This window comes from Mchenga conophoros, linkage group LG10 (assembly GCF_057382185.1).
Source record: "Mchenga conophoros isolate Kocher_MC1m ecotype Shallow Benthic linkage group LG10, M_conophoros_male_GT1.1, whole genome shotgun sequence".
NCBI lineage: Eukaryota > Metazoa > Chordata > Actinopteri > Cichliformes > Cichlidae > Mchenga > Mchenga conophoros.
The window spans coordinates 35,894,595-35,921,268 of record NC_140535.1 but is presented as its reverse complement, the minus strand read 5'-3'; the positions used below and the strand labels follow the sequence as shown (position 1 = coordinate 35,921,268).

Sequence of the window (26,674 nt, the reverse complement as noted above, 5' to 3'; positions counted from 1 at the left end):
CTTCCTCAGGACACGGAGGAGGTGCAGCTGCTGCTGGGCCTTCTTTACCAGGGTGATGGTGGTGTGGGTCCAGGTGAGATCAGCAGAGATGTGGGTGCGTAGAAACCTGAAGGTGGAGACAGATTCAACCTGTTCTTCAGTTACAGTGAGAGGGGGTGGAGCTGTCTGTGCCTCCTGAAGTCCATTATCAGATGTTCAGCTTCAGATTACTTTCTGAGCGCCGGTGGGACATGTTCTCCACCTCCACCCTGTACGCTGTGTCATCTCCATCAGAGACGGGCCCAACCACGGTGGTGTCATCCTTATACTGGACGGAGACGTTGGGTGGGTGACAGCTGCAGGCGACAGGAAGACTTTTATTCTGAAGGACGTGGTTACCGGAAGTAGTAGTTTGTTGCCGTTACCGGAGCGTGTCTGTGTCCTCCGGTGAAATAACCGGTAAACTGTATTATAAACAGCGTAGACAGTGTGCGCGCGACATTAAACGGGTGAGAGCAGCAGCCGTGTGGCGGGAAACGGACGCTGTTACAGGTGTGGAGCGGCGCTTCCGTCACAGTCACGGAAGTTGTCGGCTAACGTTGCTAGCTGCTGCGATTAGCTGGGCTGACAGGATTAGCTCCGGGGCTGAGGACACCGGCGGGGGGCTCGATGGCAGCGAGGAGGAGCGAGCCCGGGGAGCCGTGAAGGTGAGTCTTGTCACCCGGCCTACCTGCTCACAGCCGCACGTCTGCCACGTCAGAGGACTGCGTCACCTGTACAGGTGAACAGGGACGTGTTCAGAGCGCGGACACGAGTAACGGGACCGAGCTTTTTACGTAATGTTTCTGTGCTGTGGGTGAATTTCTCTGCAGAACAACAAACAGTATTAAAATGTTCTCCGTGACCGACCTGTGCAGGTGACCTTTAACCCCCCGCTCGTCAGCACAGACACAGCTCAAAGTGCAGCGAGAACATTTACGTGTGTCGATGACCTGACCTGATGCCTGGTTTAAACATGGTGAATATTCAGTTTTCAGTGCACGGTGTGATCCAGAGCAGCTGGTGGATTATCCCCACAACCTCAGAGGCTCGTGTGTTTGAGGTGTCAGCGAACAAACAGCAGAAACCACAGATAGCTCTTAAATGTTCAACCTCGGTGACATCACCACAGCGGGAAAACTCCTGGTGTGTTTACCTGTTTATGGCTCCACCCCCCCAGGATGCTCCAGGGGCCGTACAGCAGCCTGGACCGGGACCGGCTCCTCATCCGGCTGCCCTTCAAAAGCTTCGCCGTGGGGACGGTTCTGCTGCCGGTGACCGGCTTCATCGCCTGCATCTTCATCTCCCTCTGGTACCACTACGAGGACGCGACGTACACGCACTGTAAGGTGAGTGCTGATGGCGAAGGACACGTCAGCAGGAAGCTGCTGATTTATTGAAACCACAGCCAGCTGACGAGTCAAAATGTGCATTTCAGGCTTTTCAGGCTCGCGCTGAACGTCTGGGTAGAGCATTACCTGGTGGCGGTGCGGTGATGACGCTCCCACGCCACACCTCAGGTGTCATCAGGACCCGCCCACCTGATTCACCTGAAGTCATTTTTCTTCCAGGTGTCCAACTACCTCCCGTCCATCAGCTCCGCCATCAGCGGTGTGCCGGAGCGCTACATCTGGCGCGGTTGCATCGGGCTCCACTCGGCGCCGCGGTACCTGGTGGCCTTCGCCTACTTCAGCTTCTACCGCAGCCGCTTCGCCAACAGGCTGCGGGAGCTGCTGCTGAGCGGGCTGGCGCTCCTCTGCAGCCTCGCCGAGAACACCGGCCTGGTGATGCTCACGTACGTGTCGTCCACGGAAACCTACAGTGAGTACGGCGCGGTCAGCTGACCCAGGTCCTCCAATCAGGAGTTAGCCCTTCAGACGTGCTGACGGTCGTTTGTCTCCACAGGTGTTCATAAGTACGGGTTCGTCACATTCATAGGGAGCTCGCTGGTGCACATGCTCACTACGTGCTGGCTGTGGTACGTCATCAAGAGACACTACGTGAACCCAGAGGTAACCCGCCCTGTCAGCGTGCTGTGCGACCACAAACTTCAGTCGTTGTCTCGTTTAGTCGTAACAGATGAGCTTTAGTCCGCGCGGTTTCTCAGGCTCAGTGTTCGTTTCCTTTACCAGCTGTTTGAGGGAAACGTAATGAATTAGTTTAAAATGCCTTCAAAGCTTTCTGTAGACAAACTGCTCGATCAGTCGGTCGCCGCGAGTTCAGAGTCCTGATGTTACAAAGCTCTGTGAGAGGATCAGTCTGTAAATGTTTATGGGGGTTTGTTCAGGTCTTTGAAGAGTTCTTGTGGTACTTGAAGGCATCATGAGGGTTCCCACCGCGTCCTCGTCCACGTCTGTGGAGGATTTCAGATCCTGACGGTGGTTCGTGTTGTTCCTGTTGGGGTTGAGGACGAAGGATCAGGTAGTCGGTTCTGTCTCTGTTTGAGGCGGTCAGGTGGTTCAGGAGGTGGTTTTGGTGCTGCTGGCGAGGCTCCACATGTACCTCAGAGCATTCCTGTTGTTGTTTTGAGGAGGATGTAAGGATACGCCCGTAGGCTCTGTGAGAACGTGATGTAGCTCTAGAAACACTAACACATGCCAGCTGTGGGCGTGGAGCTCTTTCAGGAGTGTTTCCTCCGTTCTGAGGTTCTGTGCAGGTTTGGAGGCCTTCTTTGTTCCAGGAGTCCTAGAAGATCTGGGGTTGGTCCTGTCAGCACCTGAGGCAGTTCTAGGAGTGAGTCCTCCTGCAGCCAGTCCCGACTTTAGTGAACCTGCTGAGATGTGCTTGTAAGGCTTATTATGGTCTGCAGAACCTTCTAGCATTGCTTCTGTTTTGGTCGCCCGTGTTGGTGACCTCTGTGTGCGTGAAGGGCTTTGTAGCGTCTTTCTGAAAGCCTGTTGGTGCTCAGGGAGAGTTTGGGATACTTGGTGGGTTCCTTCGGTTCTCGCGGTGGTTCTGTGGTTCCTCGGGAGCTTCAGGGCTCTGCAGGACAGTTTGGTGTCAGACAGTAACGTCCACCTCTGGTCACATGGAGCCAGTTTGTCTCTTTGTCTTTCATTTCTTTGGTAGTTTTCCATAAATCTGATGTTGATTTTGCTCTTTGTCCGTCGCAGGAAGTGACATCATATCGCTGGAAGCTGCGTCTCTTCCTGTTCAACATCAGCTGCTGTGTGATTGCCGCCTACTTCTTCAGACGCCACAACAAATACTGTGAAGCAGGAAGTAAGTGCCGCTCTGCTCTGTGCTGTCTGTGCTGCTGCTCTCTGTGTCTCACGCCGTCTCCGTGTCTCACGCCGTCTCCGTGTCTCACGCCGTCTCCGTGTCTCACGCCGTCTCCGTGTCTCACGCCGTCTCCGTCTCTCCTCCAGTCTACTCCCTGTTCGCTGCCTTCGAGTACCTGGTGGTCTTCTCCAACATGGCCTTCCACATGACGGCCTTCTGGGACTTCGGGAGCAAAGAGGTGACCGTGGCCACGCCGCCGGAGGACAAACGATACTGAGCAGGAGGGGGCGTGGTGTTTCTACAATTTCTGAACTCAAGCGCAGAGTCTGATGACATCATTCCAACGACACCCTGACCTTCGGACGGCGTGATGGAGACGTGGACCAGAGTTCTTCTTCTGTTGTTGTTTCTCTAGTGCGCCTGTGTCTTTAAATCATCAGAAATGATGCGTATTGATGATGTCATTGATGATCAGCCTGCTGTGATGATGTCACACTTGTTTGTTTACAGAAACAGCTGATCAGGGTTTTAATGGTTTTATTTCCACACAGATGAAAACCAGCAGAGACAAAATAAATGTGATGATGATGATTTCATGGTGGTGTTCTTCATCCTCGTCACCTGACGTGTTTAGTTTATAAAAAGAAGAAAAGCTTTTAAAAAGTGGACGACGAATAAACGCTGAAGGAGAAAGTGTTGGAAATGTAAAGAAATAAAAATGAACCTTTGAGTAAAGAACAAAATGTTTTGACAGAAATCAGAGGCTGAGACGGTCTGAGCATGTGCAGAGGATGGAGGCGGAGCTGCCGGGCGGGGGGAGGTCCTCAGAGGAGGTTCATGGCTGCAGTGTTTGTATCTTAAACAATCCTGCAGCACACAGGAATCGTTTTAGTTCCACAGGACGTGAAAGCTGCGCGCCGGTTGGAGGCTCACAGACTTTAATGTTCGCTAACTACTGACAGAATCACTGAGAGGAAAACACTGACACAATCTCACTGACGTGTGTTTGTGTCGTGATCAAAGTGCTTCCTGATGAGTCCAGGCTCCTGTGACCCCTGGAAGGACAGAGGTCATCGCGCCACGTCACACTGGTTATAATACGTTCTGTCATAAATGGACACAGTGGAGTGGACAGCTCACCGCTGCAGCTCTACAGTGAGCCTCTCACACTGTTTACTTTCACTGTCCTTTTCTTCTGAGGTATCGATTCTGTCACGAGTTAGCCTGAGTCTGTTAGCCACAACCAACCAATCACATGTTCACGTTTGACAGATGGATCTATGAACATGTTTTAAAGCTTTATGCACTGATTTGTTAAACCCAGCTTCACAGACAGTTACAGCTGTGTCAGTGTGGGACATTAGCCTTTGTGTTCAGCGTTTCACGTCCCCTTTAATATAGTAGATGTTTATTTAACCATAGTTGTTCCGTTCTCTCAATCATTTTAATCCAATCCCTAAAATATTCCCCAAAACCAAATTGTTGTAGAGTCTCAAATATATAAGACCAATCTGATCAAACGCTTTTTGGGCATCCAGAGAAAGTACTGCTGTTTTAGCCTCTTTTCCATAACCTGAGTAAATTGTATTTAATAATAAACGGACATTATTAAATGACCATCTACCAGGAATAAATCCTGTTTGATTAGGACGTATAATTGTTGAAACATGTTTGCTCAATCTTGTAGCTGAGGCTTTGGTTATGATTTTATGATCACAATTTAAAAGAGCAACGTGTCTATAATGTGCTGGTCGTAAAGTGAAGTAACCTTTTATTTTTAGTAATTTACCATCCTAAGCATGAGAGGAGTAATTGTCATTACCGAATCCATCGGGGCCAGCTGTCTGTGGGAAGGCTTGGATTGTTCCTAAAAGATGGTTTTCAGAGACAGGGAATCGGTTTCATCTCTCAGGGCTTCATCTGATGGGGAATAGATAATAGATCGAAGAAGTTGCTAAAATCGCTTTGAGAGGATTTAATTTTCCTAGAATACAGATCTTTATAGAATTTGGTAAAACAAGTATTAATTTCCTTTGGATTGGTTCTTACTTTACCGGATTTCATTGTCACTTTTTGACTTGCTCATTTTGCTTGTTCCCCTCTAAGTTGATTTGCCAGCAGTTTCTCTGGATTATCTCCAAATTCAAAATGTCTCTGTTTGAGCTTCAAGAGAAGATTGCTAATGCGTTTATTTAAAATTGTGTTATATTCATACCTTAATTTCAAATTTTCATTTAAATCAGTTTGCAACAAAGATGATCTATATACTTCTTCCAGTTCAGGAACCTTATTTCCTTTTTCCCAATATTTTTTGCTTGGAAGATTCAAAGGAAGTAATGTGACCTCTCATCACGACTTTAAGGTCTTCCAGAAAGTAGAATCCGAAACTTCTCCGTTATCATTAGTAGCAAGAAACATATCATATCCATATTCGCATTGAGGTATTTAATAAATTCTTGATCATTCAGAAGGGAAGGGTTAAAACAGCAATTACAATTTTTGGTCAAGATGTTTTTAAAGACCATTGAAGCCGGGCTGTGATCAGATATTACAATATTATGGTCATTTGAATCAACAACTATGGGCAGCAGCTCCGAGGATATCAGAAACTAGTCAATTCTAGTATAAGTTTTATGGACATGAGAGAAAAATGAATAGGCCCTCTCAGTAGGATGTTGTAAGCACCAGATATCAATTAAATCATTCAGAGTTTGTACTGACCTAATATTAGAGGGGCTTTTATAGATAGTCTATCCAAAAAAGTGTCGAGAAAGCAGCTAAAGTCACCAAAAGTCTGAACCAAATGAAAATTCTTTTTAAGGAGAAGCACAACCTCTGGCCTTGCTGGTAAAAGGAGCCTGATACACTTGAGATATCCAATTTGCTCTTAATCTTCGTTAATATTTATATGAGTCTCCTGAAGGAGAGAACTTTACCTCTTAATTATATGTCCGAGACCTTTTACATTCCAAGAAACTATTTTTACATCGTTTCCCTCAAAGCTCACCTCATTGTTTAACCCAAACATCATGTGTCGACTCCATCAGATATCGACTGCCATCCACGTACACACACACACACACACACACACACACACACACAAAAGAAAACACTGCACTTAAACAGCCTAAAACAAAAAAAACAAAAAACCCCATAGGCACTCCCCATCCACCCCCCACCCCCGCATAAAGCACTTCTGAGATGAAGTACTGGCGTCCCTCTCGGCCTTCCACACCTCCCTCCACAGAGTGGCCAATTCGATCAGAAAAAAAGCACTAGGCTTCACTCTGTGCTCAAACAAACTGTTGAATAGGAAAAAATCAATATACGGTCTCAGAACATTAAAGAATCTTTTACAGAAGAAGCTTAACTCATGCAGCTCTATTACGAACTATTCAGCTCAGAGTTTATAAACACGGACACCAGTAGAAAAGGCCTTCAGGTGTCCGTTATATCTCACAAGAAGTTCAGCTGGATACCGAAGTTCCATTTTTTTCTCCCACAGTATCTTCAACACCTCGCTGAGCTCACCTCCGGTGTATAATCCGGAGAGATGAGCACCTTATGGCCCTGGTATTCCGACGCTCGGTCTCTTCGCAGCCGAGTTCTTTTTCCCAATAAAAGTGGATTCGTGCGATAATTGGTCTTGGTGCTGCGCCTGCCGCCGGTGGAGGTCTCAGCGAGCGGTGTGCTCGGTCGACAATAACCGGGGATTTAAGATGATCCTCCCCGACGAGTCTAGGGATCAAATCTTGAATAAATTCAGCCGGTCTGGGTCCCTCTGCTTTCTCAGGGATGCCAATGATCATAATGTTGTTTCGGCGCGATCGACCCTCCAAGTCATCCACTTTTAATGTCAGTGCTTTATTCCTGCTCTCCAAGTTGGAGACCACTTTCTCCAAGCGGGACCGGCGATTTTCCTGATCTAGAGCCTGCTCTTCCATGGATTTCACTTTCTCCAGCAGGTCTCTTTGGGATTCCTGTACTGCATGAAGAGTATGCTCCAAATTGTCAAACCTTTTGTTTATATGATGGAGAATTTTGTCGGAGATCTTCTCCCATAATAGCCAATGCGAACAGTTGGGTTCAGCATTGGCCGAAGTCATAATTCGTGATGAAGAGTTAATCTGTTTACCAGCTTTTCTGGGCATCTTTTGTTGTATACGGTATAAGCTTCAATTGTTGCCTTTTTTTGCGAAGAGAAAAATGAATTAGGAGACCGCAAAAATACGTTTGGCACGGAGGAGCGTCAGGGAACGCGTCTATTCCATGTGCTGCTCCGGAAGTCGGCCAGACTTACTGTACTTATAAACTACGGACATCACACGAATATAGTGACGTGAGACTAAACACATGATCACATTTTGTGTAAATCAGAGTTTCTTTGAAATCATCTGTACAGGAGTGTCTGCTGTGTTGAACAGGAAACAGGAAGTGTTGAGCTGAAATATGATCAGGATGATTCTGGGCTCAAGTGCGTCGCAGGTTCACGCTCTGACAGCTCTAACAGACTAGCATCCAGAGCAGATGATCTGAAGCGTGTGCTGTGGGTGCAGATGACCCCTGACCCCAGCGACAGGGGTGATTACATAAGTTTCATGTTGTGAGACGATAAATGGGCTTCTTCATAAACATCATGTTCAGGTTTTCAGTTTCTTTTCAGAAGAAAGAAACTGACCTGAAACGTCATGTTCAGGTTTTCAGTTTCTTTTCAGAAGAAAGAAACTGACCTGAAACGTCATGTTCAGGTTTTCAGTTTCTTTTCTCCTGAATAGTAACGGAAACATTTCTGTTTAACTGACGCCCCTTTAGCAGGAGCCAACATGTCTCAAACGTCCCCAGAGTACCTGGGAATGAGTCACTACCTGATATATCCTCCTAAATATGGGTGGAGCATGAACACACCTGGGAATCTTCCGCGTTGGGTTGATGAGTCGACTGAAGTCTTACTGAGCAGAGTGTGGCAGGGCTCACTGGGAGATCGGCTGGTTTGTTCTGTATCACAGATTTTTCATTAGCACCATCATCTTGCACTGTGGACATGGAGGCTCAGAGAAAGAACAATGGATCGAATGCGATTTTTATTCACAAACATCATTTATGTTTGCATGATTTGAAAATGCACAATCAGCATTTGAGGAACATCTATCTTCTAAAAACAAACATCCCTGAATACCCTCAACCCGAGTTTCACGTGTCCAATCTGAAACACGACACACAGCAAGGAGGCTTACTGAGGATCTGGAAGGACGAAGGCTTCAAGGATCCTCACGGAGGCCTGAAGGATGCAGACGGCCTGTCCCTGGTGTGGTGGAGTCTGGCTGTGGGTCCCCAGGAGATCCAGTCTGCTGAGACCAGGCTCCTGGACAGGTTCTACCCAAACCGGATGGAGAAGCAGGCTGAAAAGAAGCCGAGCTACCTGGACGAGATCTACCCAGACCTGAACAAGCAGAAGAGCTTCCTGTGGAAGTTTGCCACCTCTCCGGCTTTCACAGAGAAGTCCAGGTTTGGATCGTACCGCTTCACCTTCCCCCTGCACGAAGTGGTGACCGCCTACAGCCAGCAGGTACTGGTGGTGGGGGTGGGGGTGGGGGGGGGGGGGGGGGGGGGGTTAAATCAATGTGTAGCTCACTGATTGATTCTGCATGTTAGGAAAACATAATTTCATTAGTACTTTTATTTTTAAAACACTGAGTTTATCCATCAGCTCAGACTGAAAGAGACACGATGGCCTGGATTAAGACCTTAAACTCCTCAAGGCTTTAAGGTCTAACAGCCACTTAAAAACCTTGAAAGTCATGTGACCAGGAGTAATCTGCCAACCAGCTCCAGTGTGTTTGTGCAATTCAATTCATGTTTATTGATATAGTGGCGGGTCACAACAACAGTCACCTCATTGTAAGGTGTAGTTAACGTGTAGCTAGTGTGTAGTTAGTGTGTAGTTAGTGTGTGGTTAGTGTGTAGTTAGTGTGTGGTTAGTGTGTAGTTAGTGTGTAGTTAGGGTGTGGTTAGTGTGTAGTTAGTGTGTAGTTAGTGTGTGGTTAGTGTGTAGTTAGTGTGTAGTTAGGGTGTGGTTAGTGTGTAGTTAGTGTGTAGTTAGTGTGTGGTTAGTGTGTAGTTAGTGTGTAGTTAGTGTGTAGTTAGGGTGTAGTTAGGGTGTAGTTAACGTGTGGTTAGTGTGTAGTTAGGGTGTAGTTAACGTGTGGTTAGTGTGTAGTTAGGGTGTAGTTAACGTGTGGTTAGTGTGTAGTTAGGGTGTAGTTAACGTGTGGTTAGTGTGTAGTTAGGGTGTTAACTTGTTTCCATTCTGTGCAATTTGAGTATGAACTACTTTTGGACAACTTTTTTTCTTCCCCCTTCTAATCTGTAGTGGTTCAGTCCACTTTGTGGAGGGCTTTCTTATAAAGCAGCAAACTATTTCTCCAGGCTAAATGATGATCCTCTAAATTTGTGACACGCCATTTCCTCTCCAGCTTACGAGTCATCTGCTTTAGGGTACATGTTTGAGAATTATACCACAGAGTCAGGTACTTCTGATTAGAGACCTTAGTTTTCACAGGAGCTACAGTATCCAGAGTCGTACGTAGTGAGGAGGTGAAATTATTAACAAGATGATCGACCTCTGTTGGGGTAGCGTTCAGATAGCTGCTCTGCTCTGTGTTGGTACAGGGCATTGAAGATGATAACAGTGGGTGGATTATATTGTTGTGTGATTGTTAAACGGTGTACAGTGTGTCAGGTTAGTGACCTTTGTGTGTGTCTCTCACACTAAAATTCCTGTTGTTGTCTCCAGTTTTGCTCCGGAGCTCCGCCCATGATAAAGGTGTTCAAGACCGCCCTCTACAATCAGGAAGTGCAGTACTCTGTGCTGGTCCACAGCCCGGCCAGAGAGAAGCTCTTCTCAGAGTATCCTTCGCTTGCTTATGATGACCCGAACGCCGTCTTCACTTACAGAGACGGACACTTCATCTGGAGGTCACAGGCCATGTGCGAGACACACAGGCAAGTGTTTAAAGTCTCCACTGAAATAAATGTGATCGATCACTTTGATGGGATCGACCACTGATGATGATGAAGATCTGCTGCAATATTATAAAAACCAGAAACAAAGCCAAAGATGATGGACACAACGAGTCCATGCAGTGTCTGATATTCATGTTGATTTTTCCTTTAATTTGTCATTGGTCGCTTTGCTTCCTGTCATGGAGACGACCTGAGCATCAGATTTAATGCTGGCACTGAGAGCTCTGTCAGGGAAGCAGTCTGAAGTCCTCTGTGAGCTGATTGGTTGAAATGCTTTTCGTGTCTCTGACTTTCTTCTCAGTTGGAAATTGACCCAAAAACCTGACGAAAACCAGATGGAAGCTGATGGTCTACATCCTTTTCAACGTCAGTTTTATGTTTGGGATAATGTCGCCATCGCCCTGCACATGGATCATGGACAGGTACCTGCCCCTCCTACTCCTCCGTCTATAGAGACGCCTGAAGCATTTTACAAGAAGCTGTTGCCTATAAATTTGGTAAAAATTAAAACAAAGTGTTGAAGTTTCTCACCTTGTTTCTCTGCTCTGTTTCGTTTTCAGGTGCTGAAGTTTGACTGTGATCGACTGAGAGCAAACCTCACGTACTGTGAGGAACCTGAAGAGGATGTTCTAACAAAGCTTTCGTTGGGTGAGAAACCTGAACAGAGTGCTGCACCTGGAATCCAGTATGACAGTTTTGAAAATGCTAAATCACTGGTTGGACATTTGTGGCCTGACGCAGGCTTCCCGCTGGGGAAGGAGCCTTCACTCAGCCTTGTTTTCTAAGGTAATGAATCAGTAATTAAAGGAATAGTTTCTGTTGTCATTACAAATACACAAACGCTGACACATGGAGGTTTACACAACTACTAAAGGTGAAGGTAACAATCCTTACCTGGGATCTATTTGCTTGTAATTATGTGTGTGTGAAAGGTCAGTGAGTTTCTGGCCTGCAGATAGACCACTGCATGTTTCACACTGATGACACCACCGTGGTTGGTCTCTGATGGAGCTGAGACAGAGAACAGGGTGGAGGTAGAGAACTTGTCCTGCTGGTGCTCAGAAAATAACCTGAAAAGCTGAACGTCCTTCAAACCAAAGAGCTCATCATGGACTTCAGGAGGCACAGACAGCGCCCCCTTCCCCGGCATTATAAATGGAGAACAGGTGGAATCTGTCTCCACCTTCAGGTTTCTACGCACCCACATCTCCACCAACCTCACCTGGACCCACACCACCATCACCCTGGTAAAGAAGGCCCAGCAGCAGCTGCCCCTCCTCCGTGTCCTGAGGAAGAAGAACCTGGACCAGGAGCTGCTGCTGACCTTCTCCCCTCCTCAGTGGAGAGCGTGCTCCTCCTGCCTGCTGTTGGTATTCAGGGGCCTCGACTGAGAACAGCAAGGCTGCACAGAGGGTCATTAACACCACCCAAAACATCACTGCCAACCCTGGAGGCCATCGCCAGCTCCTCCTGTGTCAGGTGAACCATCACAGGTGACCCCGCCCACCACCTGTTTGACCCGCTGCCCTCTGGTCAATCAGGTCATCCAAGACACATCCACCTATCCACCTCATCAGTCGGAGCCATGATCTGAGTAACCCTCATTGCTCACTCACACTCTGTTCAGACCAAGTCGTTTTTGGTGTGGAGAAACCATAATTTCATTGTACATGTAAAAGGATAATAAAGCTTTATTCTATTTTATTCTATTCTATGTTTCATTCAGTGGTGCACTGACCTTTTATTCTGAGCCATGGGGAAAACAGAAGCATTATCAAAGGATCTGCAGGAGAAGATAGTTGAACTTTATAAAAACAGCAAAAGGATATAAAACGATATCCAGGGAACTGAGGATGCTAATCATCAATGTCCAAACTCTAGTTAAGAGGTGAAAAATGACAGATTCGTTCAACACCAGCTGATTCAACAACTTCAGCTGATTCAACAACTTCAGCTGATTAAAGATGCACAATAAGGAAAAAATAGGCTGCATGGTCGAGTCTTAAGAAGAAAGTCGTTACTACGCCAATGCCACAAAACTGCCCGTTTACAATAAGCCAACAGCACAGAGAAACTTCTTCTAAAATGAAGCTTCTGCAGAGGTCCTCTCCATCTCCTGACCTCAGCATCATTCAGCCACTCTGAGGAGATCTCAGAGCTGCAGCTCCAGACAGACCCAGAAAGATGTGAACAGGCCAAAGTTTTACCAAGAGCAATGGGCAGCAGCTTTAGCATCTGAGACAATAAAGTTCCCTGAACACAAATACCATAACAAGCTGTCATTAATATGAGAGGAGGCGATACATCGTATTACGAACCACAAACACAATAGTTTGATAATGAAGCTTCACACAGACAGAAAAGTTGTATATAATTATTCATGTTCTCTGAGGAATAATAATGATTGCATTTATATAGCGCTCACTCACATTCACACACTGGTGGAGGCAGCTACAGGTGTAGCCACAGCTGCCCTGGGACAGACTGACTGAAGCGAGGCTGCCATATCGCGCCATCGGCCCCTCTGACCATCACCAGCAGGTGGTAGATGAAGTGTCTTGCCCAAGGACACAACAACCAGGCAGAAAAATCACAAATTCTGTCAGGATTCATAAACTGATGAGTACAACTGTAGATGGACGGAGTCTCATCTCACACTCTCACCTCTAACATGTCCGTGTCTGCGCTCTCTCAGCTGGAGAACTACAGCAGGACCTGATGGAGGCTGAGGACTCTCTGGGCTCTGTGGATCTGCTAACGGATCCATGCTATCTGTATAAATGTGTGCGTGTGCTAAGGACGTGGGAGGTGGTACAGCAGCGCTCCCTGGTGGACAGGACAGTCTACCAAGAATACATTAGATTAGATTAGATTAGATAGAACTTTATTAATCCCTCGGGTGGGTTCCTCTGGGAAATTCGATTTCCAAAAAAGCACAGCAACGACCGAAGTTACAGAGTTACAGAATATTATATATATATATATATATACACACACACACACACACACACACATATATATAAATACAGAGACAATATAAATAAAATATACAAAGGGGATAAATAGAATAAATAGGAATAAAAAATAAAAATACAAGTGAATTGCACATTTCAAGTATTGAGTCTATTGCACTGTTGACTATTTACAAAAAGTATTGCACAGTGAGGTGAAGAGGCACTACAGCTTAGTTGTTCCCCCCTCCTTTGTCCTCCTGTTTCCCCTCCCTCTCCCCTCCAGAGAGGAGTTAAACAGTCTGATGGCGTGTGGGACAAAGGAGTTTTTAAGTCTGTTAGTTCTTGTCTTGGGGAGAAGCAACCTGTCACTGAACAGACTCTTCTGATTGTTTATGGCCGTGTGCAGAGGATGCCCAGCATTGTCCATAATGTCCATCAGTTTCTTTAGTGTCCTTTTCTCTGCCACTGTCACCAGAGTGTCCAGCTTCATGCCGACCACAGAGCTAGCCCTCCTGATCAGTTTCTCCAGCCTGGATGAGTCCTTCTTTGCTGTGCTGCTCCCCCAGCACACCACAGCATAGAAAAGTACTCCAGCAACCACCGACTGGTAAAACATCCTCAGGAGCTTCCTGCAGATGTTAAAAGACCTCAGCCTCCTGAGGAAGTACAGTCGGCTTTGGGCTTTTTTATACAGGTGCTCTGTGTTGCATGACCAGTCCAGTTTGTTGTCCACCCACAGCCCGAGGTACTTGTACTTGTTGACCACCTCCACCTCCTCCCCCTCTATCTGAACCGGCAGTGGACCTTCTCTGGACCTCCCGAAGTCCACAACCAGTTCCTTAGTCTTTGAGGTGTTGAGTTGCAGGTGGTTTGTGTGACTCCATGCGACAAAGTTCCTCACCAGACTTCTGTACTCCTCTTCCTGATCATCCCAGATACACCCCATGATGGCCGTGTCGTCTGCAAACTTCTGAATGTGGCATAATTCAGAGTTGTAGCAGAAGTCAGAGGTGTACAGGGTGAAGAGAAGAGGGGACAGCACAGTTCCCTGTGGTGCTCCTGTGCTGCTGACCACAGTGTCAGACGTGATGTCCTTCAGCCTGACGTACTGTGGTCTGTCGGTGAGGTAGTCGGAGATCCAAGCCACCAGGCAGGGGTCCACCTCCATCCTGTTCAGTTTTTCCTGAAGCATACAGGGCCGGATGGTATTAAAGGCACTGGAAAAGTCAAGAAACAGGATCCTGACCGTGCCTTTTCCCCCATCCAGGTGTGAGTGGGCTCTGTGTAGGAGGTACAGGATGGCATCCTCCACTCCGACACCCGCCTTGTATGCAAACTGTAGTGGGTCCTACATCAATCAATATAAAAGTTTTGAATTGGTTTGTGTAAAGATATCTTTAAAATTAAATGTTTAACAGCATAGTTTGGGTTTCAGTACTTCAGCTAAGTTGATGATGGAAAATTTGCTCAGAACACCTTTTCACCCTTTTCAAACTGAACATCCAGAAATGTGTAATAATAACTGTTAGGTGGTGCTTGTATCATCCATCTTTCCTCACACACACTGTCAGCCAGTAAGTACTCTGCTCACATAAGCAGCTCAGTCACATCAAGTCCAGTCCACAAAGACCTCACCCACATCCACACGAGGCCCACAGGGCGGGGTAACAGGCGAAGGTCCAGGGAAGTCTGTACAAGGAGAGGAGATATACGTTAGAGAGGAGCACTAGGAGATACGAGATCACTCAGCGAGCCAGGGCTACACTGACACAGGTTAGCACAACGATCCAACAAAGAAGCAAACCCCACTGGGGCCTTGAGTGGTGCAGGAGTTACCATCCGTGATGAGAGGGAGTTGAGTAGAGCTGTACAGACAAGGACAGAGGTGGGGACTGGAGCCTGACTCCGCCCTGGTGAGAAACAGCAAAACAACAAGAAACAACATCCCAGAGATCCTGGAGAGCATGACAAAAATGTAGACCATATGAATGCATCTGAGTCGTTCAGCTCAAACCTTTAAGAACATCAGGATGGGCTTTTTTCATTTTGTTTTGAACATATTCATTAAAAGAGTGACTCAATAAAGAACCTGCTCCTTACTCTGTTACATTAAAGTGCACACGAAACACACATGTATGAAGGCTAATGTGCAGTAGAGCTGGGCGATATAAGACTTTTTCATATCACGATATGTTTTTTTCATTTCAGGCGATAACGATATCTATCACGATATCAGCCAAATAACTATATTTGTAAGATTTAAATGTGCCGTTGCTCACACGTAAAATGTGAAATAATCAGCAGCTTGTTTTTATTTAAATATTTATTTCCCATAATAAGTTCAACAGGGTAGATGTACTTAAGGAACATGAGACTTTTTCAGATAAATAAAGGCAAATATTGCAAACTACACAAAAGGCAGCCGCTAAAGCGTTTAAGTTTCAAAATAGAACAAACGAAACAGACTAAATTGTCAATTCCACTTAGAAACAAAATATTAATTCTAAAAATAAATCTTAGTTTGTTTTACAGAAGAACAGACAAAACTGACTAACTTTTGTCAATATCAAATAAACTGAGAACTAAAAGGAAATTCTCAATCTCTCCTTGTTGTATAGCTGAGCTTTTCAAACAGTTTTAACAGTTACTTTAGTCTGACAAAAGCCGAATGACGAATTAGCGCTTCCAGTCAGAGACTGAGGCTACGTCCACACGTACACGGGTATTTTTGAAAACGGAGATTTTCCGTTTTCGTTTTAAAAAATAATCCCGTCCACACATAAAGGCAGAAATGAAGGAAAACGCTGCTATGAACATGCCAAAGCAGCAGGTGGCGCTAGATTCCTAACCGTGCAGAAATGTTGGCCAATCAGAAGTCTAGAAGCCTCGGTGGGAAAAAGTAAACAAAGCTGGGGCATAGAAGCAGAACCGAGTCGTATGTGTGGAGGGACAGTAACTGTGTGTATATGTAAGCATTTAAACACTGCAGAGAGTAGAATTAACAGTATTGTAGAAATTCATTTCACCGAAACAATAACGTGGCGCACAGTGTGACGTCAAAAAAGGCGCACACCTTTGACGCTGCGTTTTCTCCGTTTTTCTAGTCCACACGTAAATGCAAAAACGGAGTTTTCAAAAATCTTCGTTTTCAGTGACCAAAAACGCCGTTTACGTGTGGACGAAAGGTGCAAACGCATAGAAACATCTGCGCATGCACCAGTTTATTGTATTTCCAGACTTGATTTCGGCACAATTTACAGTGCAGCTACTCTGTTTTTTGTCAGACTTGAAATAGCCGAAATACCTTCACACTACGGAACTTCTATGGCTCTTCCGTTCGACAATCTCTCCGGCGTTGGAACCATCATCTGTTTTCTCTTCGGTCACGCTCGGTTGATTTTTCTAGTCAGCACACTCATTTCCTCCATTACCCGGGCGGTACGGTGGCTGGCTGCTTCCCAAACAAATACACATGTGCGGCTTGGCACTTGTGCTGTACGTAACAAGTCACGTGACGCTGCGGCTGTGATTGGTTCGGCTCTGCGCTACTTAATTTGGATTGGCTGTTCTTTTTTTTTCTTTCTTTTTTTTTAAGAGGACAAGAGCCGCGAGGTCTATCGCGATAGTTTAATTTTTCTATCGAGAAAAAGTTATATCGCGATACATATCGTTATCGTTCTATCGCCCAGCTCTAATGTGCAGCATGGAGCTCTAAAATACTGCCACAGAACTCTTTCTGTGAAGCTGGATTTAAGAAATAAATGTTAAAGTTACAGTTTTTAGAGCGTGTGCCAGTAAAGGAAGTGACATCATTGAAGGAGAATAGGAACAAACTCAGAGTCATCCTCCTCTGTGCTCACTCAGACCTACACCAGGACAATCACAGGATGCTCTTAAGCTTTATGAGCCCAGCTGCGCCCCCTGCTGTCGAAAACCCAAACAGCACTGACGGTGCAGCAGCTCTGGAGTTCGGTGGTTTTCCTGGCTGTAGTCAGATCACATCAGACACTAATATTTGCACTATTTATTGATCAGGAAATTATCAGCTCAAAAAATAAATGACTAAATACTGACAGATGGCTGTTTCTCAACTCAGACGTCCACATTATTCTGAATGACAGTTAAAAACTTGATGTTTGGTTTACGGTCATGTGTGATGAGGAATAATCAATAAATGGATTGAGCATTTATTGATTATTCTGATTGTAATCATCTGTATTCTTTTTTTTCTGTCCAGATTTTAATCTTATAGTTTCTATGACAGACTGTAAAAATCATACAATAAGCTCCACTTATTGTATGATTTGCTATTTGTAATCATGTTGTGGATAAATGGATGAAAAGGTAAACGGCACAAAAGGAAGAGCTGGAGGAGCGTAACCATGGCAACGTGATTGGGTATAAAAGAGGCAGAGGTTCGCTAAGGTTCAAAAAACTGTGTCTGGAAAATGTGGAACAATTCTTCTTGATGTGAAATTGTGAATCATCTACAGTAATATTATCATCAAAGGATTCAGAGAATCTGCAGGAATCTCTGCGCAGTGACACGGCTGTGATCTTCAGACCTGTATGAAGGTTGATGAACAGCATGGAGACAAACTCTCACTGTTCTCGGTCATCGCAGTCTAAAGCGTTTGGAAACAAAGGGATCTTTAAGCTTGCGGGTCGGTTGCTACTAACAGACTTACATTTGTTTATTTTTGCTCACAAGCGACAGAACTGATACGTACGAGCGATGAACGCTGAATGAGACGCGAAAGAAACTCAGAGAGCTTTTTCAGGGGGATGATGAAATGAAAGTAAAACATATGTAAATCCAAAGCATCTGACCTCAGCCTGTGTTCCACATCTCTCTAGATTACACACAACATCCACGAGCAGGAAGTCCTCATCAATAGTTCCTGTTCCAAAAACACATCGAACAAAAGGTCAAAGGTGGCTGCAGGAGACCATGAGGACAGTTTGTGCCCATCTCGTCTTTAACAGAGTTTAAATGTGTTTCTCAGTCCTGAATATTTTATGTGGATATCTTCTGTACTGATGATGTTACGTGTGACGGCCAGTGGGCTGGCCTCGTGTTTCGCTTTTTCTGTTACCTGTTTCTTGCAGGTAGGTGGAGCTGACCCAATTATAGATGCAGCACACCTGAGAAGGTCAGTCCCAGTGTATGCACCTGGACTGAACCAGCGGGGTCTCTGGCTCTCTCCGTCTGGCACCCATCAGATTCATTTGAGGCTTCAGTTATGGCTGTTATATCATTTCAATTGTGTTTAAGTTTCTTCACCTTATCGTCATTAAAAATATCTCACAGCCTTTAAAAGCCTGTGTGTGGTCGCCCACTTGCTTGTCACGGGTTGTGACATATGAGAGATCAAAAATGTTGGAAAAATAATAATTTAAGATTAAATTTTGAGATCGAACTTTGTTGAGCTATGTTCCAGAAACAGGCGAATGTTATCATATGTATATTACTGTATATTTAACCTTTCAATATCACAGTATTGTCCGTATGCAGCTACTGAGAGACGTTACTTTGCAGACACTCACATGGATCCTGCTGCTGTCTGCAGGTGTTTAACAAGCAAACATCTGCTAAACTCTATGTGTCTATGTAATCTGCTAAATGAATTACTAATGAGTTTCATTAGCCTGCTGTCTGAGCTGCAGTCGGGTTTAACTTCATTAACACTTGAACCTGTAACAGAAGTGGAAACAGTGAAATAGAGGTAGATGACAGGAGTTTGGTGGTTTTGCAGGGGTGCTGGTGCTGAAATATGGAAGCTGATGTTTAGACTATTTCCTGTGTGAGGGCGCTCAGGCTTTGTCCCATTTGCATGTCCTGGACTGTGGGGGCGTGGTCTGAATATAAGCCTGGTGATCAGAGATCACTCACACTCCTGACAGGAAGCATCAGCCTCCACCTGATCATGCAGACACAAAGAAACAGGAGAGGATATATACAACACTTCATAAACTGTAAGCATCTGTGGCTGAATGAGCTGAAGAAGCTCGCTCATGACTTGAAGAACCCGTATCTCCTAAAAGAAAACGTCCCTGAATACCCCCGACCCGAGTTTCACCTGTCTCACCTGAAACACGACACAGAGCGAGGGGCTTTATGTTGGATCAGGACAGACGGCGGCTTCAAGGATCCTCACAGAGGCTTCAGGGATCCACACAAATGGCCCCTGGTGTGGTGGAGTCTGGCTGTGGGGCCCGAGGAGATCCAGGCGGCCGAGACGAGGCTCCTGGAGAAGACCTACCCAAACCGGACGAAGGAGCAGGCTGTGAAGCAGCAGAGCTTCCTGTGGAGATTTGCCACCTCTCCGGCCTTCAGTGAGAAGTCCAGGTATGGATCGTACCGCTTCACCTTCCCCCTGCAGGACGTGCTGAGCGCCTACAGCCAGCAGGTATGTTTACATTTACAGAGGGGGGAATTTTTTCTTCCTGAAGATACAAACATTATTCAAAACTCAACAACTCTTTATCCACAACAGTCTGAGTTTGTGTCAAAGCTACACACTAAAAATAATAAACACCGTGTGACCAGGAACAATCTGTCAGCTTTTCTCTGTGTGTTATCAGTACATCATGTACATTACCTCAGGTGTGTGACAGGTGTGAGTCTCCCACTGAAAGACCTTCTGTTGTGTCCAGTTTTGCTTCGGAGCTCCGCCCATCATGAGAGTGTTCAGGACCTGCCTGTTCAAAAAGAAAGTGCAGTACTCTGTGTTGGTCCACAGCCCAGCCAATCGCGAGCTCTTCTCAGAGTTTCCATTACTTCCTGGTAATGACCCGAACGCCGTCTGCGCGTACAGAGACGGACGCTTCATCTGGAGGTCGGAGGCCATGTGTGAGACACACAGGTGAGAGACACAGATAAACGCTCACAGACAAAGGAAGAGGGTCAACAAGTTATTGTCTGTGCTCATGCTGAGCAGCAGGGAAGAACACCTGGGCTTCTTGGAGACTCTGGGATGGTAGGAACACTTGGATGTAGGAGACAGGAACAGCCTGATCTAAACCAGAGTGGTGTTGGTTTTTCACCCTTAACATCCTGTTACAGGATAAGGTTGCTCCAGAATGCACTTGTACCAGGACACGCTGTGTTCAGGTCAGTGATCAGCTTAGTTGTCGTACATCTGATCTGAGGCATCCAGGTCGGTGCAGAGCTTTTTGGACCATGACACCATTTGTAGTTTTGCGTGCGTCATTTTAATTCCAACAATCAAGATGTGACTGAAGTGCACGCTTTCAGTTTTAATTCAGCGGGTTTCACAAAAGTAAAAATGTGTTAGTTAGAGTCACTGCCCTGAGTCAGAGAAATCATGTGCCTCATTCACAAGTGATGGGAAGGTGGAGGATGGGGTTGGGGGCATCCTCAGTAATGTGCACCAGACCTTTGTGATGGAGCTCAATCTGAAGGCAAATACATTCAATCTACATTGCAGCCCTCAAATATCATGAGCGTGCTGCCACTATAACTATGGTGGAGGAGTCCCTGCAATGACAATTACCAAATTTTAAAAAGTTTCCTCCTGACATCCAGTCAGCTGATCTTTTCCAATAATTTTATGTATATATTTAAGTATATTTAAGACTTTTACTGTCTGCTTTACGTGGAGTCAGATAATACTGCCACACTGATACTGTTTGTCTTTGGCCTTCCTCTCAGGTACGAGCTGATCCACAGACCTGATGCAAGTCAGATGGACTCTCTGGAGCTGTTTGGACAGCCTGAGTTTTATCTTTGGGATAATGTTGCCATCGCCCTGCATGTGGAGAACGGACAGGTGGTTATGGGATAATCTGGCTGTAAATAACAATTAAATGTAAAAATCAAATGGCCTGTATCTGTATAGCACTTTACACATCCAGTCACACACAGGTGATGGCAGCTACATTGTAGCCACAGCTGCCCTGGGGCGCACTGACACTGGCGCCACCGGGCCCTCTGACCACCACCAGTAGGCAACGGGTGAAGTGTCTTGCCCAAGGACACAACGACCGAGACTGTCGGAGCCGGGGCTCGAACCGGCAACCTTCCGATTACAAGACGAACTGCCGACTCTTGAGCCACGATCGCCCCACAACAACAAACTAACCTCCTCTGTGAATTGCAGATTTATTGTTGTGGAGGGGTTTGCTAGTCCCAGTGATCCCAGAGGCTTTATTGTCGGAGTGCTGGGCAGTGGCCAGCACACACTGGCAAACTGATCCCAGCTACTGAGACTCCTCCAGGTGACTGGTGACTGGTTCCGGAGACAGGCCGGACTTTGTCTCAGCTGGGGTGGATATCTTAGTATCCCCTAGTTTTCCCAGGTGGACAAGAGGATATGTTCCCTGCACCTTCAGGTCAGGGAATAGGTCCTGACTGTCATCTGTGCCTGTGCGCCAAACAGCAGTTCAGAGTAACCTGCCAGCGTGCTCCACCTGGGGGCTGTCGTCTTACTGGGAGAATTCAACACTAATGCGGGCAACAACACTGAGACCTGGAAGGGCATGATTGGGAGGAAGGGTCTTCCAGATCTGAACCAGAGCTGGACTCCTGTGTGAACCAGGGTGTCTGTAACTGCACATGGCAGTAGGACACCCCATACCACAGGTCGATGATCAATTTTGTAATTGTATCATCAGATCTGTGGCTGTATGTTCTGGACATTTGGGTGAAGAAAGATGGTGAGCTTTTAACTGATCACCACCTGGAGGCAGAATTGGATCAGGTGGCAGGGGACGATGGTGGACAGACCTGGTGCACCTGAACGTAAAATGAGGGTTCGCTGGGAACACCTGACAGAGGCGAGATCTTCAACTGCTGCACTGAGCTGCGGCTGCAAGGTCGTTGGTGCCTGTCGTGGTGGTAACCCCCAAACCAGATGCAGGACAGCGTAGTGCAGCTGATTTGACTGAGGATATTGTTGGGTTGGAAGGAATACATCAAGGACCTCCTTAATCCCAGTCTTCCATAAAGCAAGCAGAGTCTGGAGACCTGGGGAGTGACTAGTCCATCACCAGAGTGAGGTCACTGAGGCAGCTAAACAACTCCTTGGTGGCGGGGCCCTTGGTGTGAATGAAGTTCGCCCTGAGTTTCTGAAGGATCTGGATCTTGCAGGGCTGTCTTGGTTGATATGCCTCTACAATGTTGTGTGGAGAGGGGCAGTACCTCTGGACTGGCAGACTGGGATGGTGGTTACCATCTTCAAGAAGAGGGACTGAAGGGTGTCCTCTGACTGTAGGGGCATTGGTAGATGAGGAGTTTGACCATTTGTGAGGGGCTCAAAGTACAGCCATTACTCCTCTACATCGAAAGGAGCCAGTTAAGCTGGTTTGGCCATGTAACAAGGAAGCCTCCTGGGTGCCCTACTGGGTGAGGTGTTCTGGGCATGTTCCGCTGGGAGGGGGTCCCAGGACAGACCCAGGACACACTGGAGAGATTATATCTCTTGGCTGGCCCGGGAACACTGGAGGAGGTGGCTGCGGCCTCCATAACGCGGCCTCAGATAAGCGGAAGAAGATGGATGGATAGAACAAACTCACAGGCTGATGTGTGTCTGACAGTTAAGCTCTTAACTAATCTTTGTAGTCACTAAGCTTTATTGTTCACTCTCTCTTTTCTTTTTCAGGTACTGAAGTTTGATTCTGACCAACTGAGAGAGAACCTGAAATTCTGTGAACCAGACAGACCCACAGTCACACCCAACTTCTATTTTGATCATTTTGAAAACGCTAAAATCTTGGTTAACCAATTGTGGCCCGACTCAGACTCCCTGCTGGAGGAGGAGCCTTCACTCAAGCTCAGTTTCAAAGGTAATTAATCCATAATTGAAACCAGCATTTCCTTTATCGGACTGGGTGAAGATGCCAGGTTTATGCTTTGGTACAAAACTTTATTCCATATTTGTCTTTTTTTAAACTAAAAATCACTAAAACCAGTTTGTTTGTAGGACAAGTTAATGATTCAGATAAAGCATCACACAGATACCTGCTAATCAGCACCATCCAGAGAAAACTGTGGAATCTGACCAAAGCTCTTAGTCAGACTTGTTGGATGGTCTGTTATTACAGTAACCTCAGAGCAGCCATGTTATTGGTCAGGTGATGTCATTAAAAATGCTCTAAAAGGCTCCAACAGCACAAACAAGGTCCAGAGGTCCAGTTCAGGTGAAGCTAGCAGACAGCTAGCAGCTACACCCACCTGTGTCACCATCCACCTGTCAGTTACATAGGCCACGCCCCTAGTAATGCAGACTTTATTCCTTAATACAATTTAAAAAGCTGTTAGGAAGGTAGAAATGATCTGCAGAGACCAAACAGTTTGCGTATCAGGCTGTAAACATGTTTCATTCTGCTGTAAAGCTTTAACAGTCTGTGGGACTGACTCACTGCTGCCTCTGCTGGACGTCAGAGGAATTGCAGGTTTTAGCTTCAAACACTGGCTTCAGTTTGGGAATGAAGACCACGTCTGTCTCTGACATATTCTCCTCTTTCTCTGCAGCGCTCTTTCTTTCCATGAGAAAACCAAAGAGGATTAAAGACTTTACTGAAGTTTGAAGCCTGCCTGCAGTGAGACGACGCCTCCAGTTTAAACTCTGTTTGTTTGCTGTTCCGTATTTTAGACCAACCAAGCGTATTGTTTGATAGCGGTGTGGCCACAGCTTTAGATAACGCGTATTTATGGGTTTTGAACGTATGAATTCATACATTGTTGTGTTGTTTTAACCTTTGGTGAGATAAGAGTGGGTGGGGCATCACAGCGCTGCATCTCTAACCTACAGCAGAGGTCGGTGTTGTTGGTGTGACGGGTGGATGGATGTGACGTGTTCGTGTACCCAAAGTTTAATATGAGACATTTCTGTATTTTGGCAAAGTGAAAGCTGGTTTTATTTTGTATCTGAAACACAAAGATGACTTTATTCATTTATTCATGCTTTGATCCAAACAGAAGAATAATATATCGAGTGCAGAGAGAGTATGAGCGTGCAGCGTTTAAAGCGTGGAAGTAATCACATTACTTTGAGTTTGATTCCATAAAAAGTGACAAAAACATTAGCGTCCGCTGATCGCCGCGTGGGAAGAAAACTTCTTTTTACAGCGAAAAAACCCTAAACCTCCGAGCGAGCACCGAGTGCGCTGCCACGGGAATGTGACACAGAGAAACTCCCGGATCCTCCCACTGACATGACCGCTGCAGCTCACCTGCACCAGAGCACACCTCCGCCTGCTTTACAGGTGAAAATAGAGCAACAGGCCCGCTGAGTCTTTGATTTTATTTATTTTCTGCTGTGTTTTACTTGCATCTATTTGAAAGACTGAGTGTAAACACAAAACATATTTTATTTTATGTGCTGGAATGTGCAGAAAATAGGTTTAAATGTTAAACTAATTTCTTCCAGTCAGAGAATGTTGCATATAATTAAATTTTTGCTTGATGCATAAAGTTAAAAGATTAAAACTAATAAAACAAGTTTTAAAAAGAGACTTTTCCATTTGATTACATTTTGTATGATGGATTATGCAGAAAAAGTAGAATTGGGCTGAAAGATCTGTCGCTTTATCACCTGTTCAGGTTGTAAATCGTGTTTTTAAAAAATAACTACACTCAAAAAATGAAACGTTGACTTTAATTAAAATTAGTTTGTCAACAGGTTCCATGAAATTACATTGTGTTCGTTTAAAGCAAAAATCTTTAAGTCATTTGACTTAAGACTTTGGGGGGGAGGGGGTCTATACTTTTGTTGTTAAAGTGTTCCGTCTCAATTACGCACTGTATGCTTTTTTATATTTTTAGTAGTGTGTCCCACAAACAGCAAATCTTGTCAAAAAAGTAAGAAATCTTTGGGGGTGCTTCAGCTTCAGCACCCCCAAAAATGAATCAAAGCACCCTTTTTTTTACGTGCGCTCAAAAAAAAAATTGAGCGCACGTAAAAAAAAGTTTGCAGGTGCAAGTGTTGCATTTTGAGGAGAAATTTATTTTATTTATTTGAGTGAACAAAATTCACTCCTGCTTGTGTGACGTGATCACCAGTTTAGCTCGCTGGGCTGTTTTAGCTCAGTGAGATGAGCAGCCGCTCTCAGACCAGGAGGTCCGGGTTCAAGTCCCGCTTACGCCAACATTTTCTTCAGTTAACACTTCAACTGTTTAAACTCTTTTCCACACAAATTTCAGCTTTTTCACTACTTTTCAGCACAAATTCCAGCTTCTTAAGCTGTTTTTAGCACAAACTTCAGCTTCTTTTCCTCTTTTCAGCAGAAAGTCTGCTGATTCACCTTTTCTTAGCACAATTTTCATCCTCTTCTGCTCTTGTCAGCACAATTCAGCTTCTTCTGCACAGTGAATATTTTTTCTCTCATCATATCTTTGCTTGAGACCAGAGCAGGCGTTGCTCAGTGGGTTGAGCAGCCACGATGAGGTCTGGTGGCAAAGGTTCGAATCCTACATGTGACATTTGCGGCGCATCTTTCCTGCTTGCATGCACTCTGCATTATTGACACTGCTTAGTGTGCCCCTTCAAATACAGCAGTTTTCAGCAAACAGTTCAGTTTCCAGCAGGTAGTTCTTCTTCTGCTATTTTCAGATTACACTACACGGCATTCACACTGCATTTTCACAGGAAATGCAACTTCTTCTAGTTACAACTGTTTTTGCATTACTGCCGCCTTGTGGATATACGAAGTATATCGATCCTAATTAACTTAACTTAAATGTTATGCCATCAAGTAACACATTAGTATTCTGTACAGACAATAATAGAGACAATTACATAGACTTTATTAGAAAAACATATTTTAACTTAACAATAACATATAATTTAAGTAAAATGAAAATAAATAATTTATATAGACTGGTTAGGACATGCTTTTTAAAAAAGTGGGAGAAAAATCATCAGAAATATCAGAAAAGCTGTTAATGCGACATTTGGTGAGTTACATTACAGTGAGCTACATTACATTGAGTTACATTACAGTGAGTTACATTACAGTGAGCTACATTACAGTGAGCTACATTACATTGAGTTACATTACAGTGAGCTACATTACATTGAGTTACATTACATTGAGTTACATTACATTGAGTTACATTACAGTGAGCTACATTACATTGAGTTACATTACATTGAGTTACATTACATTGAGTTACATTACAGTGAGCTACATTACAGTGAGCTACATTACATTGAGTTACATTACAGTGAGTTACATTACAGTGAGCTACATTACAGTGAGCTACATTACATTGAGTTACATTACATTGAGTTACATTACATTGAGTTACATTACAGTGAGCTACATTACAGTGAGCTACATTACATTGAGTTACATTACAGTGAGTTACATTACAGTGAGCTACATTACAGTGAGCTACATTACATTGAGTTACATTACAGTGAGTTACATTACAGTGAGCTACATTACATTGAGTTACATTACAGTGAGCTACATTACAGTGAGCTACATTA

General features: G+C 45.2%; 3 protein-coding genes across 3 annotated transcripts; all 3 read left to right on the top strand.

Annotated features, from left to right (window-relative positions):
* The first annotated feature begins 355 nt into the window (after positions 1 to 355).
* Positions 356 to 3,831, top strand: LOC146566384 (acyltransferase PGAP2-like). The gene is made up of 6 exons (XM_085290021.1): positions 356 to 686; positions 1,199 to 1,367; positions 1,590 to 1,839; positions 1,924 to 2,030; positions 3,132 to 3,240; positions 3,387 to 3,831. The coding sequence occupies exons 2-6, from the start codon at positions 1,200 to 1,202 to the stop codon at positions 3,515 to 3,517; spliced, it is 765 nt and encodes a 254-aa protein (XP_085146147.1). The 5' UTR covers positions 356 to 686; position 1,199; the 3' UTR covers positions 3,518 to 3,831.
* A 4,262-nt stretch (positions 3,832 to 8,093) lies between these two features.
* LOC146566383 (uncharacterized) lies at positions 8,094 to 18,448 on the top strand. The gene is made up of 5 exons (XM_085290020.1): positions 8,094 to 8,806; positions 10,034 to 10,242; positions 10,565 to 10,685; positions 10,824 to 11,049; positions 18,075 to 18,448. Exons 1-4 carry the CDS (start codon positions 8,282 to 8,284, stop codon positions 11,046 to 11,048), a joined length of 1,080 nt encoding a protein of 359 aa, XP_085146146.1. The 5' UTR covers positions 8,094 to 8,281; the 3' UTR covers position 11,049; positions 18,075 to 18,448.
* Positions 18,449 to 19,036: 588 nt separating this feature from the next.
* Positions 19,037 to 23,824, top strand: LOC146566382 (uncharacterized). The gene is made up of 5 exons (XM_085288019.1): positions 19,037 to 19,627; positions 19,875 to 20,083; positions 20,893 to 21,010; positions 22,841 to 23,024; positions 23,713 to 23,824. The coding sequence occupies exons 1-5, from the start codon at positions 19,052 to 19,054 to the stop codon at positions 23,766 to 23,768; spliced, it is 1,143 nt and encodes a 380-aa protein (XP_085144145.1). The 5' UTR covers positions 19,037 to 19,051; the 3' UTR covers positions 23,769 to 23,824.
* Positions 23,825 to 26,674: the final 2,850 nt, after the last annotated feature.

Excerpts from the sequence above, each read along its gene's own strand:
- LOC146566382 (XM_085288019.1), top strand. The coding sequence starts at position 19,052 with ATGTCCTGGACTGTGGGGGCGTGGTCTGAATATAAGCCTGGTGATCAG. Across the intron at positions 19,628-19,874 it reads TGAGCGCCTACAGCCAGCAG|TTTTGCTTCGGAGCTCCGCC; the intron begins GTATGTTTACAT and ends TGTTGTGTCCAG. Across the intron at positions 21,011-22,840 it reads TGCATGTGGAGAACGGACAG|GTACTGAAGTTTGATTCTGA; the intron begins GTGGTTATGGGA and ends TTTCTTTTTCAG.
- LOC146566384 (XM_085290021.1), top strand. The coding sequence starts at position 1,200 with ATGCTCCAGGGGCCGTACAGCAGCCTGGACCGGGACCGGCTCCTCATC. Across the intron at positions 2,031-3,131 it reads GACACTACGTGAACCCAGAG|GAAGTGACATCATATCGCTG; the intron begins GTAACCCGCCCT and ends TGTCCGTCGCAG. Across the intron at positions 3,241-3,386 it reads CAAATACTGTGAAGCAGGAA|TCTACTCCCTGTTCGCTGCC; the intron begins GTAAGTGCCGCT and ends TCTCTCCTCCAG.
- LOC146566383 (XM_085290020.1), top strand. The coding sequence starts at position 8,282 with ATGGAGGCTCAGAGAAAGAACAATGGATCGAATGCGATTTTTATTCAC. Across the intron at positions 8,807-10,033 it reads TGACCGCCTACAGCCAGCAG|TTTTGCTCCGGAGCTCCGCC; the intron begins GTACTGGTGGTG and ends TGTTGTCTCCAG. Across the intron at positions 10,243-10,564 it reads GCCATGTGCGAGACACACAG|TTGGAAATTGACCCAAAAAC; the intron begins GCAAGTGTTTAA and ends CTTTCTTCTCAG.